At 38.5% G+C, this 19024-nt stretch overlaps 1 protein-coding gene and 1 long non-coding RNA gene across 8 annotated transcripts in view; one reads left to right on the top strand and one right to left on the bottom strand.

Annotated features, from left to right (window-relative positions):
- Window positions 1-18682, bottom strand: part of LOC114467878 (uncharacterized) — a 60016-nt gene extending 41334 nt beyond the window's left edge. The window contains exons 1-3 of one of the 3 annotated variants that reach the window (XR_003674586.1): window positions 16266-18682; window positions 11480-12372; window positions 10754-10882 (exon numbers count right to left, since the gene is read on the bottom strand). This is a non-coding gene — a long non-coding RNA (uncharacterized LOC114467878). Of the gene's footprint in view, window positions 1-10753; window positions 10887-11479; window positions 12373-16265 lie in introns of those variants that run through there. The other 2 variants (XR_003674585.1, XR_003674587.1) reach the window with 2 other exon arrangements.
- The window catches only part of bahcc1a (BAH domain and coiled-coil containing 1a), a 93754-nt gene that overhangs the window by 12335 nt on the left and 62395 nt on the right, over window positions 1-19024 (top strand). Inside the window, exon 3 of one of the 5 annotated variants that reach the window (XM_028454373.1) lies at window positions 13342-13392. The exons of the other annotated variants lie outside the window; for them this stretch is intronic. Within the exon in view, the coding sequence (XP_028310174.1) occupies window positions 13342-13392 (51 nt within the window). The remainder of the gene's footprint in view (window positions 1-13341; window positions 13393-19024) is intronic. 5 annotated transcript variants of the gene reach the window in all.

Here is a 19024-nt window from a genome sequence, read left to right as displayed (position 1 = left end):
TGGTGGTGGGTCCAAAAAATGAGGCGCATTGCTAAATGTCAATATATATCCCATTAATGTATTCAGTATGATGCTCAAGTAGGTGGCAGCTGCTCCGAAAGAAGCTAAAATTAGCTCCAGGAATTATTAATTCATTTATCCTGTACTTGTTTTTTCCTGTAGTAGGGTCGGGGTACACCCTAGAGAAGAAGCTGGTCTGTCGTTGGGCCAATAGTTGGCTAGAATAACAAAGAAAACACATGCATGCATGGGGAGAACATGCAAACTCCATACAGAAAAGTCCCAGGTCTTACGCACCAGAAAATGCCACTTAAGTCACTATATTAATGCTAATTCTTTGTCTTTTATAAAGGGTGTCCTGTTCTGATGTCGGTCTAATATAAAAAAAAAAACAAAATCATTTACAGATTCAGATCTCAGATTATATATTGACTTTATTAGATTTGTTGAGGTTCTTTTTCAGGATCTTCTCATTTATTCTTTATTTATTCTATTCAATTGTTTAAGTTTAAAAATGTATATAACCTATTGGTTAATAATGAATGGGTCACTTTTTCCCATATTGTTGAGTAATATCACTTGATCCAGCTTTTCTACCATTACACACCACAAAATACGTAATATATATAAGTATACTTGTGATTTGTACTAATCACGTATTGGATGGATATTGACCAATACTCATGCCTGCAATATCGATATCGTATCTGTGGAAAAGCTGTTATCAGGACTAGGGCTGGACGATGTGGACCAAAACTCATATCTCGATCATTTTTCTCAAAATGGCGATATACAATATAAATCTCAATACTTTTAATTCAAATGAAAATGACCAGAACGACAATTCAGGGTTAAATTTGCTGATGCAAAATGCCACACAGGCACATTTTTTAACAAACAGTTGCACAAAATGTACCATTTTTGACCTTTTCTCCTATAAAAGACAGCACGTGTGAGTGAGGTCTGTAGTGGGGCTTGTTTAGGGGAAGGTTTGGGTTAGGATGTACTCAGAAATCCATCTAACTGTGCTTTTTAATGCTGTTCTGAGAAATAGTGAAAGTAGCGACTCCTAAAATAAGTGTTTTAAAACAAAATAAGCTATCTTAAAAAACAAAAAGCGATATATATACTATAGAAAACGCAATATATCTTGAATCTTGATATATTGCCCAGCCCTAATCAGGACGCTTTTAGTCTCCTATGATGATTGAACTCTTTCTTTATTTAATTCAAATTTCTCCGAGAACCTGTTTTTATAATCTTGATTCATTTTGTAAATTTGTCTCCACTCCTCACCTGTTTTTTTTTTTTTTTTTTTTACATAATTTTTCTATGTTTAGTTCCGTGCCGGCTGTGACCACTAGGCTACACTGCCTCCTGTCTCTGCTACAGGATGTGTCCTCAGTATCTGGGGCAATTGACTGACTCTTCAGCAACAGATGTGTGTTTGTCTGCTGTAACTGCATGCGTTAGCCTTCACTGTTTGCCGTGCATGACCGTTGACCTAGCCCATTGGTGAAATAGGGGGAAGGGGCTACGCAAGGGTTGCACGATTCTCCGATTAAAAAAAATAAAATAAAAAAAGAGGAAAAAAGGATGACTGTGCAGACAGCCATGGCAGGACCAGTTTGAATTTGTCACACGCTCACTAATACAACACAAATGGACATATTAAAAGAAGCACACGCGCACCCACACAACACAACACAACACAACACAACACACGGTCTCGCACATCTTTCTTCCCAGGAGGCTCTGGGGCCAGTGGGAGGGAGCAAGCTCCAGTGTCTAGTTCATGTGTTTACATCTAATTATAGAAACAGGACTATTTCTGTAATCGCGGCTACAGCATTTTTATATTCCTGCGAGAGAGTCAGGGATAGCATGAGTAAGGGAGAGAGAGAGAGAGGGGAGGGGGTTGAGAGTGGGAGAGAAAACAAAGCTGTGACAGCCTTTTCTCACAATGGTGAATGGTTATCTCATCCCCTCAGTGCTGTTACAGTCTGCTGTCTCTCTGTACAGTACAAGAGGACACGCACAGGGAGGGGGAGAGCGTCTTGTATTCTAAGCTCTGTCATCTTCATGTAAATTTGTGTGTAAAAATTATTAGACCTCCGCCACACAATGAGGCAATGTGTCCCCGCCATTATGCTCGACAATAATGTAGCCAGGGTTGGGGTCAATTACATTTTTCAGTTACAATTACGATTACAGTAACCAGCATTTTTTTCCCCAATTACAATTAAATTGAAATTATTTTTTGTCCTCGGAAAGTCAATTGCAATTACGCTCTCAATTACTAAAGTTAGTCTAAAATAAATAAACCCATACAACCTAACCTTCCTTTTGTGTTAGCGTCCCGTTAGCATATCTTATGATAACGGGTCCTAAATCAGCTGTAAAATACACGAAAAACAAATATCTATCATCTAATATCTTTCCTATCGATTGATCATCTTGTTATGCTTCCTAATCAATGAAAATATAGTTTTTAATATTTTTAGTGTGGACATCTGAGCCTTTTTTTTCTGCCAGTATACCCCTAAATTAATTTTTTTTTAAATGGTAAAATGTTTGAAAGCTTGATATGAAACATATTTTAATAATTGTTAACTACATATGTGTAGAACTGTACATAGAACGGAAACATGGTTCACCAGTTTTGCATTAAATTATAATTGATAATTTTAATAGAATTTTCATGTAAATTACAATTACAAAGTCAATTATCTAAACTCAATTACAATTTAGTTATAATTATGACAGCAACAGATTTTTAAAATTACAGTTACTATTAAAATTACACCATTATTGTAATTAATTATCAAATACGCGATTACTATTATAATTGACTCCAACCTTGAATGTAGCTAGTTCCTCACCCCTTGCCCTGCATGGGACCGGCAAATAATTATATCTATCACAGAAGTCAAAAGACAAGGAAGAAAGAGTAAGTTTTAGAGGTTGGAGGTAGCACTGGGCAATATATCGAGATTCAAGATATATCGAGTGTTCCATTTTGGCAATATAGAAAATGACAATATCGCCTATATCGATATTTTTTAGCTTATTTTGTATTAAACTACTTATTTTAGGGGTCGCTGCTTTCACTACTCCTCAGAACAGCATAAAAAGCTCAGTTCGAGGGATCGTTGAGTGCGTACTAAACCTAAACTTCCCTTAAACAAGCCACACAACAGAACTCACTCACACTTGCTGTCCCTTAGAGGAGAAAAAGGCAAAAGTGGCACATATTGTGCAGCTGTTTATTAATAAATTAGCCCTTGTGGCATTTCTGGTAAGACTTTATTTGAATTAAAATGATCAAGATTTATATCGTATGTTGCCATTTTGAGAAATAATATTGAAATATGAATTTTGGTCCATATCGTTCAGCCCTGTAGTTTTAGAAGGAGGGCTCAGGTTGTGAGAAAGCCTCAAGCTTGGTGGCTGATATCCAGCTGAGTGGCTGTTGTTTACCAGGGGGGTTATGCAGCAGGGGGCTGTCGCGATGATACTGATTGCGTACAAGTGTAAGAGAAGAGGGAGAAGCTGAAGACGGATCAGAGTAGGGGGCTTGTTGGCATTAAGCAGCCTCTTGCAGGTGTTTTCATGGAATGCCCCCCTCAATGTTACGACTGGAGCTACTGTTACCAGCCCTCTGTCCTGTAAAAACACAGATGTTTAAAAACCTGTCCATGCAGGTGAAAACAAGCATCTGCGATCTGAGCCGGCGATGTAAAACACCTTCTTCCCTGGAACAAAGTCTGTTTTCTAATTTCTTACATGGCATAGTGCGCTGTGGGTTCTCCAAATGAACTGCATCGTTACACGACTTTTAGGGACACGTCTGCAACCGCACAGAGAAATAAAAGCACAGAGCAACGATGTGCTAATACGGGACTAAGGGTTAATATATATCTAGGATTATATTAGACATATGTGTTATTTAAAGGTGGCATATACAGTAATTAGGGCTGGGCAATATATCGAGATTCAAGATATATCGAGTTTTCTATTTTAGTGATATAGAAAATGACAATATCGCCCACATGGAGATACCAGTGGTGTGAAAAAGTGTTTGCCCCTTCCTGATTTTTTAAATTTTTTTTACTGTTTTCCACTTAAATTTTTTTTAATTCCGTTTTTTTTGTGGAAATGTTAATCATTTTTTTTCCAGAAAATAATAGTTTTTCACTCCTGTGAGGAATCAAAATAAATACTAATTAAAAAATAAATAAATAAATAAATAAAATAATAAAACAAAAATGTATGTCAAAAATAAAGTAAGATACAATTAAAAGGTAGATATAAGTTGTAGTGACATGGATTATTCTGACTGCTTTTTTTTATTTATTTATGTCATATAAAGATGTATGAGAACAGCATTAATGTCACAGTCACCCAATTTTCCCTCAGATTTACAGAATCTAATCAGGTTTATTGTTTAAGTTTTGAAAAACTTAATTTAAATTAACCCAATTTAAATCATCCTGATGACATCATCAGAAGTTATCATTAAACTACAATGTTTCAATCGCTGGCATCAATGGTCTCGTCCACAGCAACACGCAACTTTTTCCCACAGATCTTCTGTAGCACATATGCGATGTTGTTTAAACGCTGTGGCCGGGTTCGATTTTCGTTCAAAAAGAAGAACCACAGGGTGGTGTTTAGCTCAGTGGGTTGAGCGCCCGCCCCATAAATGGAGGCTGTAGTTCCTCACCTGCAGCCGGTCCCAGGTTCGATTCCCGGCTCAGGACCCCCCGCCGCGCGTCATTCCCTGCCCTCCCCCCCCTGTCAAGCAACTGTCATATAAAGGCCACTAGAGCCCAAAAAATCCTTAAACAGGCTAGCCCCTCCCATGGGTGTGGTTTAAATTAAACCAAAAACAATTATTAAGGAATACAAACAAAAACAATATTCACATCCTTTTCAAATGATAACTGATTTTCTAAGAAACAAATGCATTTTTCAAATCACATCCTAAATTAATCCCCATATAAATGCAAAAACAATTAAGACAAAATAACCCCTGATCACATGATCTCCCACCCTGCGCTACTGCCTTACATAATCCCTTAGTTAACTCCGCCCCGTTTTGTCCGTCAGCTGCTCAGAGACGTCATGTCAGCGATGCTCCGTCACTAACGCTCTGAACAGGTGAAACTGATTAAAGCCTCTCATGTTTTCACAGAGTGCCACAGCGTTACATGAGAAACGAACGTAGCTTTACAGGCACAGCAAAGTTAAACGGGAACTGGTGGCTCTGTATTTAGGAGTCAGTTATGATTTTTTTTTTTTTGGCAATTTTAAAAAGTGTTTGGGTATTTTATGGAGTGCTTAATTCAGCCAGGACAGCAGGGTGGAGTGCGTTGCACCTAATGAGCGCTACCCGGAACATTTCCCCATTAAAAAAATGTCAGTTGCCTCACGGTGACGGCGTTTCATGTTGATTCTGTCCATTAATCGTTTTTATTGGTCGATTTTGTGATCTCGTCTGCGATTCCGTTAACGCAGATTTTATAGGGCCCTACAAAAGACCCCACAACAACATCTAAAGAACTGCAGGCATCACTTGCCTCAGTTAAGGTTAGTGTTCATGAATCCACCATAAGAGAGAGACTGGGCAAAAATGGCCTCCATGGTAGAGTTCCAAGACCAAAACCACTGCTAAGCAACAAGAACATTTTGCCAGAAAACATCTTGATGATTCCCAAGACTTTTTGGAAGATATTCTGGGGAGTGACGAGACAAAAGATGAACTTTTTGGAAGGTCTGTATCCCATTATATCTGGCATAAAAGTACCACCGCATTTCAGAAAAAGACCATCATACCAACAGTAAAATATGGTGGTGGCAGTGTGATGGTCTGGGGATGTTTTGCTGCTTCAGGACCTGGAAGACTTGCTGTGATAAATAGAAGCATGAATTCTGCTGTCTACCAAAAAATCCTGAAGGAGAATATCCAGCCATCTGTTTGGACCTCAAGCTGAAGTGAACGGGTTCTACAGCAGGACAATGATCCAAAACACTCGTCAAAGTCCTGACCTCAGTCCTTTTGAGATGCTGTAAAAAAACTAGGATTTTGCTTGAAAACCCTCCAATGTGGCTGATTTATAACAATTCTGCAAAGATGAGTGGGCCAAAATTTCATCCACAGCGTTGTAAAAAAAAAAACTCATTGCAAGTTATCGCAAAATTGCAGTAGATGCTGCTAATGGTGACCCAACCAGTTATTAAGTTTAGCGGGCAAACACTTTTTCACACAGGGCCATGTAGCTTTGGATTTTTTTTTTCTTCATTAATAAAACCCTTCATTTAAAAACTGCATTTTGTGTTCACTTGTTATCTTTGACTAATGTTTAAATTTGTTTGATGATCTGAAACATTTAAGTGTGGAAAACATGCAAAAAAGTACGAAATCAGGAAGGGGCAAAAACTCTTTCACACTGTATATATATATATATATATATATATATACTGTATATATATATATATATATATATATATATATATATATATATATATATATATACTGTATATATATATATATATATATATATTTTTTTTTTTTACTTGTTTTTATTTATACTATCACACAGTACAAATAACATCATACAAGTATTTAATATTATTCTTAGAGTACAGTCAAACAGTGTCCTTTACAATCTTTTCCATATTTCTGGGATAAACTGTATATGTTAAAGCTTATTTTGTATTAAAATACTTGCTGCTTTCGTTACTTCTCAGAACAGCATGAAAATCACTGTTAGATGGATCTCTAAATGCCTCCTAACCCAGACCTTCCCCTAAACAAGCCACACTACAGAACTCACTCACATGTGCTGTCCCTTAGAGGAGGAAAAGCCAAAAGTGGCACATATTGTGCAGCTGTTTGTTAATACATGTGCTTGTGTGACATTTTTTATCAGCAAATTTATCCCAGATTTGTCTAAAAATATCAAGATTAATATCGTATATCGCTATTTTGCGAAGAAATGTTGAGATATGAGTTTTGGTCCATATCGCCCAGCTCTACATATAATGCTACACTGTGCTGAGGAATAGCATAACTGCTCTAATGATTGCTCAATTTAATGAAGTAGAGGGGGAAACATAAGGCTGCAAAGTTAGCAGGACTATTGCTAAATAGGTGGATAGTAGAGATGGACAACATTAATATCCAATATTAGCTATAGAATGTGACATCAGTACTGAAAAAACGATATGTGATATTAAAAAAAAGATTATTCCATTCCTTTACTGATGTAGAATATTTATTCTTATTTTGCACAGATGTTGTTTATTTGTGGAATACATCCAAGGGGGGCATCACATTACACGTGCATCAAATAAATCTATATGTTCTAACAAATGTTAATGATTCGATTCTAAAAAGTCCAGCTCATTAAACAACACTGCAGTGCACACGCGGTCAGTGGCACTGCTAAATACTGATGGGACTAATGTGGCACATGTGAGATTTGGCTTTGGATGTATTGTGGTCTTCCTACTGACTGACAGGCTGCAGCTGATGGTGAAAGTGTGTGTGTGTGTGTGTGTGTGTGTGTGTGTGTGTGTGGGGCAGCAGGGTTGTCTGTCAGCTGTCTCAGTAAAGTAAACTATTAGTAGTGGGAAAGGCAAGCCTTCCAGTGAAGAATTAGAACCAGTTCTAATTGCGCTGAGGATATGATTACATGCTGGCTAATGCACCGACAGACTTCTTCCTTGGCTCATTCGCAGAACACTGCTGAAATGGCTGAATGCCTTTTGATTATGCAGCATAATGTGGGGGTGTGTGAACACACTTGTATGTGTGTGTGTGTGTGTGTGCCATGTGTGGGTGGCTTGCCTGTGTGTGTGCCTGTGATTAAATCTCCTTCTACGAGTGCTCTTTCTGTTGTTTTGGCATGTTTTTTTTTTTTTTTGGTGAGTTGTTCTGCGTTTCGCTTGAGTGTGTGAGTGCATTTGTGTGTTTTCAATACGATAACTGTGCTACGCTTGTCTCTTGAGTGCTTGTCGTTATTCGGGAAAGAGGCAACTTTTCAGTCCAAATCAAAACTCAGCTGGCGCAACTGTCTCTGAACGGCGCAGGGAAAGTGTGTGTGTACAGTGCGTCGGTATTGTATCTGTGTGTGTGTGTGTGTGTGCCCACAGGAAACAGCAATCAAAGATGCTGTGTGGTGAGGAGATTATTTATGAAAAAAAAGAGTAAGAGAGGAAACCATAGCAGGCAGCTGAGAGGGCAGCATGTGGTGGAGGAGGAGTTGATGCAGGTGCTTCACTGTTAATGCACTGTACTTCATGTATTGTATTTGGCAATTGAAAATTATTTTTTCATCTGGCTTGTGTCAACTTTCTTTAAAAATTAATATGGGACAAGAAATACTTTCACAGGATTTTTCTGGTGTATATGACTGTTAATATGTTGGGTTGTTGAAAGGTATTTTCACATCTCGATAACTTTGAGGGTTTGGGTTTATTAAAAACAACACAAAACATCTGTTTTGTTCCTCTGCAGATAAAAAAAAATATGCAATTAGTCAAAAAGAGACTACAATGATAATACCTCTCTCTGAGTCAATTCTATCCTTGTACAGCAAAGGTTTATTTGCCATCCAACAAGCTTTTAGCTCTTTTGAATTTTGACACAAATGCAATAAATTGGTTAACAAAAGTTTTTTTTTTAGCCTGACTAAAGTAGATTATAGCTATCATTAGTTAATCTACATCAGCCAATAGTTCGACTGATTATTTATTCAGGTTGTAATATATATGTAACTGATGTATTAACGTTTTTGCTGCGCAGAGGATATGTATGCTTTATACATTATAAGATTCCACTTTTGAATTGGCATTATTGTTTAACAAATTAAAATACTCAGAGAAGGGCACATTTAGTCTTTTTTTTAAAACTTATAAATGTTTACTAATTCCAGCAAATTAATTTTGTCTTCTTTTGTGGGATATATGTTAAGGTTTTGTTTATTCAGACAAGGTTTTTCTGGAAATTTTATCTCCTGACATTTTTCGACTTTCAACTGCCAGTCTTCCTCAGAGGTGATTGCTTTGATGTATCCCTATGAGTTATCTTATTAGGAATTTTGATGCTTCTGGTGCTTTGATGACACATGAAAGCCATTAGATGATGTTTACTGTTTGCGATTCAAGCAACTTAATTTTTCAAATATTTATTTACATTGTATTTTCTCTACATATTTCACATTTAGTTATGGAGACATTTCAGTCAGAGCACATTAGTGATTATTGTAGGGAATTGTTGGTCATAGATCTGTGTAATCAGCAGACATGGAACCTGGATGGATCAATATTTTGCACAGAGGTTGGTTTTGTCGTATGAGAAATTAGAAGACGGTAGCAATGCTACATTATGTCATGTGCTTAAGAAAAACACATTTATTCTGCTTTGATGTCCAAAATGTAATAAATTCTGTGCCATTCGGATGTCCGTGTGTACTTCTATGTGTTTTAATCCCATTCGTCAGATCTTCTTTCAGTAAATGGAGCCACTTCACGGATCGATACTGACATGCTGTCTGCACATTTGCACACATACCCCACACATCCACACAGTCGCTGTCTTATAACTCACTTGACAAAATTTTCAGTTTCTCCTTCTTGTTCCAGGAAAGCAGATGGTGAGCATTCACGTGAAAGTAGATCCTAAGTCCCTTTGGATCCACACCAGTCCACCAGATTCTATGACTGTCCTACAAGAGCTCAAGTTTCTAAAACACTAACGGAGCTTTCTTAGCTCTCTAGCCCAAAAGTCGTCTTACGCTTCTTTTAAAGCTCACAAATAAATGTCTACGAGGGCTGAATGCATTCGTCAATTAAACCAACTAAGGAAACGAGCTGATGCAAAATATCTGATTATATTCCTCGCTCTGACACTCAATTTGCAGAAAAAAATAGATCAAAGTTTACAGAAAAGAAAAAGACAGCGACTGAATGTGTGGGATCTTTACACAATGAACAAAAAGATAGCACTGTAGATTGTGGTTTTTTTTTTATGTCGGAAGGATCTATTTAAAGCAGTGGACAACAGATTGGGTTTCTCATTTTTATTTGCAAAACACTTTTATTTTAAATGAAGGCAGATATATATAGTACCTGTATATATGAGTCTAATCCAAATCCACTTCCAAACCCAGCAGTGTCATTGGTGTACTTTATTTTTTATAATTGTACGTCAAGCCAATGTAATTTTTGTTGTTTTTCTCAAACATTTCCCTTCTTTGTTTGTTCTGCTTACCTGTAGTAGGAGATGCGTCACCCAACCTCCACCTTTGTGAGCTTTTATGTGACAGAAGGAGCAGGATTAATATCATTCCCAGAATCTGGAAACCAGCTGTATAGGGTTTTATGGAACATGTTTTTGTGCCAAAACCAGATTTCAGTCAGGACCGCTTTAGTCAAAATAAATGATTTATTAACAATAAAAATGCCATAGTTTTTTATATAACGCCTGCAAGCGCTTTACAGTGATGTGCATGCAATCTTGTATTTGGCGGTATGGGTCTGTTCCGGGATCTCCTTGCCCTTTTCGCATGTTTACGTGGAAAGCCGAAGGTAGGGAGAGCACTCTTCCCTGACCTTCCTTGAGCCCTAGCTAAAGGCTAAAGCAAGGAGAGTGGTTAGCAGAAACCCACTGGAACAGAGCAGAGCAGATGTTAATGACAACGAAATAACACCCGGTTAGTTGGATACATACTGACCTGGAGGAGTTGGGGTGGAGGTGGGTAGTGAGATGCTTGCTGAGGAGGTATAAGGCAGCTGTCACGGATTAAGTAGTGCATCCTCTATGCATTGGCCAATAGGGAGCCAATCTGGGCTATTGGTTGATTGAAGGGTGTGGCTGGCTTGTCAAAATAAATGATTTATTAACAATGAAAATGCATTAGTTGTTTATATAGCACCTGCGTGCACTTTACAGTGATGTGCATGCAGTCTTGTATTTGGCGGTATGAGTCTGTTCCGGGACTTCCTTGCCTTTTCCGCGTGCTTACGTGGAAAGCTGAAGGTAGAGAGACCTTCCAGGAGCCCTAGCTAAAGGCTAAAGCAAGGAGAGCTGTTAGCAGAAACCCCCAAGACACCATACAACGCCACGCCAGAGCATATGAAATGCGTCCTCTAAGCCAAGGAGACGAGGCACTCCTTGCTTTTTCATGCGCCCGCGTGGAAAAGCCCAGGGTGGGGAGAACACTCTCTTTCCTTCCATGATCCCTCATGGAATGCTTGAAGCAAAGAGCGTGGTCAGCCGGACCCCCCAAGACCGTATTATGCCGGGCTAGCAGTTAACAGCATGGATCAAAGATTAGAGCCAAGCGCAGCAGAGCCAATACTACTACACTACAATAACTTTTATTCTGAGGAGTTTACATACTGAAATGCCAGCAGTTATAGAGCGCTCATCGTTTTTTGAGCATTAAGAATGGCTTGAGGCCGCAGGTACCTTTCATATGCAGAAGATGTCCAATGTCCCATAGCCTTTGGTGGTCCGCAGGATTGGCAGAGCAGGTGAAGGCGTGAAGCAAACCAGGCACGAGACATGGACTTCCCCTCCTCCGTAGCAAAGCTCTTGTTTGCTGGCCTGAGATCGGCTCTTCAGGTAACGAATCATAGATGCGAGTGGACAGAAGCAGAATTAGTCTCAGGAATTGGAATTGATGTTCTTTTTTTATTAGTCTTTGAGTGCTTCAGAAATAGGGAAAAAAGGTGACTTTTGATATTGACATCGGCAATGGTGAGGTCCCGAGAGGGATCGAAGGATCTTGTGCGTGTAGTGAATTCGCCACCTCTAAGAAAGCCATAGAAAGCAGAGAGAAATGCAGTTTCTAATAGCAGATCTGTATAAGCACTGAAATTCCCGTTCCTTAAATGAGTGATTAATTTTTTCAAGAGTGGAAGAGTGAGAGGGAGACGAGTATCATTGCCTTGAGGGTTTACTTTCCTTATGCTGTTTAGCAAGAGATGGATGGATGGGTTTCCCAGCAGGTTGATCGTGGATGGATCCAAATTGCGTAGATGGAATTGAATACCTGCTACGAGACCTTGGAGGAAGGCTGCAAATGGAAAGACTCAAAGCTATGTACTATGAAGGCGTATATGGCAGGGTTGTTAATGGGCAAAATTGCAATTGAGAAAATGGCACAAAAAAGAATTGAAGTAAGACCATGTGGAATCGCACATTTTTATTTTATTTTTTTAGATTTAGGCAAGCCAGAGCGCATGTAGTATGCCACGGAATGCATGTAGTCCTGCCAGGTGTTGCTTAATCTATCACTGAGCGAATGGGGGGCAGACCGGGCTGGATGGAGCTGATCCTGGAAACAGCTTGTGGACTTTCTGAAATTGAAATCAAGACAGAAAATCAGCGAGTTGGTTATCCAGGCCTGGAATGTGGGTCGCTCGAATAATGAAGTTACCCAGCACAGAAGACCAGGTTAGCCGCCTGACAAGTCTATTAATAAATGGCATTGAGGAATGCCCTTTGTTAATAATACTGACTGTTGCCTCATTGTCGCAAAAAACACACGATTTTCTTCCTGGACCGGTGTTTTCAACCCCATGAGGCAGGCTCTCACTATGGGAATGGGAATGTTGCTATAAAAATTTTGCATTTTAAGGCTTCATACTGCGTTTTTAGGATTGTGAGGGAAATATTTAATTTCCTCTCTTTCTTCACATCTTCCTCAGTTTCTTTGAAATCCAGCCCCTCTTTAGTTTTTGCTTAAAAAGAAATGAAAGAAAAATAAATAGTGATTACTCATAATGGAAAGAGGGCACTGGTGAAAAGCTATTTTAACATTTAAAAACAGTTGAATTTGGTGTAAATAGACACAGTTTGAATAATATTATAGTATGAAATTATGGGTGTTGACATGCCTGTGTAATGTTTTTAGTTTGTGGTAAGATTGTGTATCATCAAGCAGTTTATACTTTGTGCCTGTAAATAATTCAAAGCACTTGTTGTTACTGTGCTGTTCTTGCTGCGTTGTGGTTTTAGCATGATTGTCGGAACAATAAAAGGCAAATGGGTCTTCTGCGTTGGTGTGCGGAGTGCGTTTTTTTTTTTTCCCTGACACACTGACACGTGTAACCAGGTTTTGCTGCTAGCAAAAACATTACCGCAAGAAGGTCAACATCAGTTCAATGGTTGTCTGGAGTCTTAATGGCTGTATTTCTCTATGTGATTGTGCATTAGCTGAGTCCTGTGCATTCAAGTGTTGGCTATAAATCTGGCTCACTCCTTCCTTGGATGTTGAGGACACAGTAGAAAAGACTGAGGCTGTATTGTTTTTTTTTTCTAAACAGGGGAGTCTATGATGGTTCATGGTGAAAGGTCAGAAGGAAGGAGAATATGGGGTAAGGTTACTGTCAAAAGTTTCTTGTGTGCACACCAGAGCTTTAAATTAACACCTGCCAACCCGCCAAATGCGGGTAAAAATTAACTTTGGCGGGTAACATTGTAGCGTTACTAGCCCTTTTGTCTGTTGAAGAATGAAACACCGGCAATCGGCAAGCTGCAGAAAGTCATTGTTGCCAGATTGGGCTGTTTTCCACCAAGAAATTTGAGGGTTTTTGTTTATGTTTAGACTTTAAAACGTAATGTAGATGTGGCAACACTGCTTGTTGCACTAATCCTACATTTCTCATGAACACTATGTTGTGACATGTCATTCAACAATTGGCTAACGCTGCTTACGTTAGCGTGATTGTTATGGTTTGGTATCGGAGAAGACAAACAGAACAAAACAAACAATAAGAGCTGAAATTAAGTTGTAAAATTAGTTAGGAAAAAACAAACAAACGTGGAGATATTTATTGTTTGATGAAAAACATGAACTGCTCAATAAGGAAGGCTGCTGCTGACACGGGAAAATAAAGATGAAAGAGGATCTGAAAAGAAGAAGAAAATGAGGAGTTTTAATAATAAATGGATGTCGGGTCGTGAGTGACCGGTATTCTACTATTTGTTCACCTTTAAAATGTGCACTATACAGTTTGTTGGGAGTGGGATTTCTTTACATTTGAAGAGCATGCATGTTAATAAAACCTGTACATAGACTTCTTAGTACTGATTAGTGATTACTTCTATTCTTTCTAACTTCACTGTTTGTTTATTAAGTTATGAGAATATACTTTATTCACTTCTCCAACACACCCAAAGTTCCATATTGCACCATTTAGGCATTGTTACAACATTGTTTTTAAATTAAATGTTTATATTTTTACCATTTTAATGTATTTCTTCACTCAACTAAAAATGAAAAACTATTTAAAAAAAAAACATGAACGCTTAAATCTGTTCTGTGGCACTCCTAATGTAGTTTATTTTTGTTGGAAAAAAGTTGGGCTGGTGGAAAATCTGGTTGCCTGGTAACTTTAAGAATCTACTAGCCATGCTGGCTGGTGATCTAAAAAGTTAATTTAAAGCCCTGGGGCACATGTAACATTTGTGCACGAGATTCAAAGTTGCATTTGTTGATTTTATTCCTGTGGATGCAAATGTAGTTTCTGTGGACTCAATCTATTTTCTGTGGACACAAATCCAACATTATTAAAGGTATAGAGGAGGATTTTCCCGAAGTTTAGAAAAGAAACACCCTCTCCACTTTTTGAAAAAATGCACATGTGCAACACTCTACCTGCTCCCAAGAGGGAACGCCTATTAAACGTGTGCACGGAGCGTGCACGAGCCCAGTTTTGCTCGTGCACAGCTCTGTTTACAAGTTGGTGTTGGCATCGTTCATACAAGCTTACTTTTCAAAGGAAGATTTGTACCCGCTGAAAACGGCAAGCTTCAATAAATGGCTGAAACTGTAGTTCATGAGACACACAAACACTTGAAAGTGCGCATGCGCAGCAAGCTAAAAACTAGCTAGGGACGAGCACGTATGACGGCCCTACGTCAGAATGATTGACAGTTAGGTTGACCAATAGTCTTGATGATCCACCCGGAATTTGAAGCCAAAAAAACATCCTCCACAATTGGGCTGCTCGATTATAGAAAAAATAATAATCACGATTATTTTAGTCATAATTGAAATCACGATTATTCAAACAATTATTTGTCAACCAAAAAGTTATTTATTTTTCCTACAAAAAAAACATAAAATATATTCTTTAAACATAAATAAAATCGTTTAGACACTAAAATCAAGTATGCTCACTTTTGCACAAAACAAAACACTTCTTGCATGTGATGTGTCTTTGCTTCAGGTCTTCATCATGAAACCCAAAGTGTTCCCATAGAAGAGAATTTGACTTTCCACTTGTTTACCAAGTGTTTTTGCTATGTTTTTCCTGCCATGTTTCGAAACCACTAGCAACTACTTTCCTCGTGTTGGCCTGCAGGCTAGCTTTGGCTTTGAGAGGGGCGGGGCGGAGGGGAGGAGCTTGTATGTGCGTGGATTAAACAACTCAAAGTTAGTATTAATAACATGTGTGTGTGCCAAGCTTTATTATTTGTAGATATCTGAAATAATGGGTTTGTTTTATTTAGTGAATAAAACATATGTGAAAAAAAAATACATATATTTTTATTCATTTATTTTTTTTAATAATCGTTTTTTATGTTATTTTTGTAATTGTTGGGTGTAATTATTTGAAATCGTAATCGAATTTTGATTAATTGAGCAGTACTACTCCACAATACTTTTAATTACTGTCAAAATGACGTCACAGAGTCTCAGGCAAATATGTGTAGATTAAAGATCTGCAATTCACATACTTTTGTATGCCATGTTTAGCCAATACATTCAAAGCATGGCCAGCTAGGCCAGAGACACAGACCCAGCTGGTATTGGTGGAAAAAACGTCAGATTAAAACAAGTGCTCTGTACTATTCTCTCTAATTAGTCCCGTTAACGTTTTACCTTGGGTAATTGAGATGTGGTTAAACTGGTTAAAAGTATCAAGCTCATTTTTAAAATGTAATGAGTAGAAAGTACAGATCTAAAAATTAAAAAGTCATAATAAATAAATAATCAAGTAAAGTACAGATACCAGAAAAAAAACTACTTAAATACAGTAACTAAGTATTTGTACTTCGGTCACAAAGTATTTGTACTTCGTTACCTCTGAATTCCATACAAGCACTATGACAAATAGCAAAAAGCATGTGTAGAATGACATTAACTAGTGGTGCGATACACAAGGTAATATTATGGTCACAAATGTGACAATTTCAAAAAGAAGCCAACTAACTCTCTTCCTCCCAATCTGAAGGAGCTTACCAATCAACTGCATTCTCCCCTGGAACGAAGAACAGAACTTTTTGTGTTCTCACCAGTGGAACCATGGCCGTATATCTCACTCCTGAGAACCCTCGTCATTAGTACATTGAAGGCTAGACGATGGCTAAACTCTGTGGTTCTAGTAAATAATCAATGTTGTACAACGTCAACACGGGCAGGCGGCTCCTTCACAGCAGACGGTGTTGACATAACTGCTCTCTTATCAGAGCAGTGCAAAGCCTATCCCCACATAAGGAAAGTCTGCCAGAACAAATACATTAAAGGATAAAAACCACAACCTTCTGCTCACAGATCCATGCCCACACTCTAGTTGGGAATTAATTACTTTACCTCAAGTCACAGAATGACTTCTGCTACATCTAGACTCAGACTGCACTTGACTAGCACTGAAGTTGCGATACCTTCTCAAAGCTATTACTCTCGTGCATATGCACACTCCTAGCTGAGGGTTCATGTTACTTCTTCCCTGTATTGTCTACGTTCAACTTCATAGCCAAGGCTTGCAAAAGATTCACAAGAATGTTTCACTGGTTGGACTCATAATATGACTTGAAGCTTTGTAGATCCATGTTCAAACATCAGTTTGGTTATGTTTTATGGACTGTGGAGTTAGAACGTATTTCATATAAGGGAGATTTTAGTCCTTTTGACAGTAGTGCTGGGAAATAGTAGGTGAAAAGACTACCAGTAGTGCAAGTGAACATGAGCAACTGGTAAATCATTCTGAAAAGATGTTTTGTAGGGTTTGGGATTTTGTGTGTCAACGTCCATTTGTGTTTTCTATATGTCAAACCAGACAAACAGCTGTAGCACATCTGTTAACTTTGATCACATGCTGCAATTTCCTGGTTTGTCAATTTCATGTACGAACTCCAGCCAAATACAAAGTATGGGCAGGGTAGTCTGGACCAGATCCTGACTGTTCAACTGCCTATCAGACAAAACCCTGATGACATACACTTCTCTGTGGTTTGACCTTGAGTTTGGACTTTGCTGCTTCCTGTTAGGAGCCATCAAGATAACAGGACACAGCCTCCGTTTTGCTGTCCTGCTTAATGTTTGACATCTGCTTGTGTTTTGATCAAGGTGACCTTCATGTCTCTGAAAGAAATAGCATCTATTTCAGTACTTGAGTGTGTTGTTTCAGATGTCTACAAAGACTAAGAAAGCAACATTTTAGGAATGAGAAAAGCTTGTGATGCCAATATTTTACAGTCAAGAGACTTTTCAGGGTGTTTTGTTTCCCCTTGTGTGCTTGTGTAAATAGCTACACATTGAAAGATCACAGTTATCTGTGTGTGCCAGAATGCAGAGACACTTTGAACAGGAATTGTAAGGTAATGCCGATGTGCTCTACATTGTGTTCTTTAAACGGTGATACGTATGGTATTTGGCCTTGGTTATACAGGTGCCTCACTTCCTTTTTCTGGAGGCTCACATTTGTCTTGCAGCCATTGCAGCAAGTATCAAACCTGTTTCCGTTTATTCCTCTTGTGAACTGATTGCAAATCACATTCAGGATTACAGAAAGACCTTGGACTGGTGTGCTGGTGCTCTGCTATCCTGGGTTTGTTATCTGCTCTGTGCTTGTGACAAGCTACAACAGACAGAAAGAAGCCAGAGCAGGGAGCTGCCTTGTGTTTCTCCCACACACATCACTACACGACCTTATCATATTACACGCCGGTCCTTGAGAGCTCAGAGGACAGCAGCAGAACTGTGTCTTAAGCTTGGGTCTATTGCCCCAAACTACTCAGTATGACCTAAAGAAGGCAATACGACACAGAGGAAGGAACAAAGTACAAGAGGATCAGGGAGAATGGGACACTCTAACATGTTTTCGATGTTTTTCACCGCTGGGATGTTGAGATCAAAGGTGAATCAGTAATTCCTAATAAAACAAGGTGCTGATATTACTGGCCCAAGATAACCTAATACACAATTAAGGAGTGAAATAAAGCTCTACTGGCACATCAGAGTGTAAGTGAGAGTGTTTTTAAAGTCCCTCCCCACCACCCAAATAAGGAGTTTTTGCATTTCCAAAGACATGAATGACGCCAACTCAATGTTGGGAGTATAGTGATGAGGGAGGACAGATGTATGGAGCTAAGCAGCTGGAGTAAGAAGGGAGAGCAATGGAGAAATGATTGAGAGGGTGTGAGGATGGAAGAGGAAACTGAGAGGGGGATGACTGATGGGGCTCAGAGGAGCAAAAAGTGAGTGGTGATGAAAGTGAAGAAAGGAAGATAGCAGGCAAAATCTGCCCCAGTGAATGGAGATGCTTAGAGATTTATGTGGCTCTACGGGTATCATTATACATCAACGATGGGAGAGAGATGAGGAGAATTAAGCAATATGATGCCTATGAGGCGGTAATGTGTGTTGTTCTGTGTATGGGTTCTGTCATTCCACAAAATGACAGAAAATACACAAAACAGCAAAAATGCTCAAAATGACTGCAAAAAAAAGAACAAGACAAATACACAAAAGGACAACTAAAATACAAAAGATGACAACAATTATACACAAAAAAAACTGAAAAATATACTAAACCTAAAAAGAAATACACAAAATGGCATCAAATATACACAAAATGCCTGAAGAATTTACAAAATTTTAACAAAAATGCACAATATGACCCCAAAAAAACTAACACAGAAACTAACTATCTACAAAATGACAGCAAAAATTGAAAAATCCACAAAATGACAGCAATTATTCTGAAAAATAACTGAAAA

The sequence above is a fragment of the Gouania willdenowi genome, chromosome 8, assembly GCF_900634775.1.
Source record: "Gouania willdenowi chromosome 8, fGouWil2.1, whole genome shotgun sequence".
Taxonomy (NCBI): Eukaryota; Metazoa; Chordata; class Actinopteri; order Blenniiformes; family Gobiesocidae; genus Gouania; species Gouania willdenowi.
This window is presented reverse-complemented; position numbering and strand designations above follow the sequence as displayed.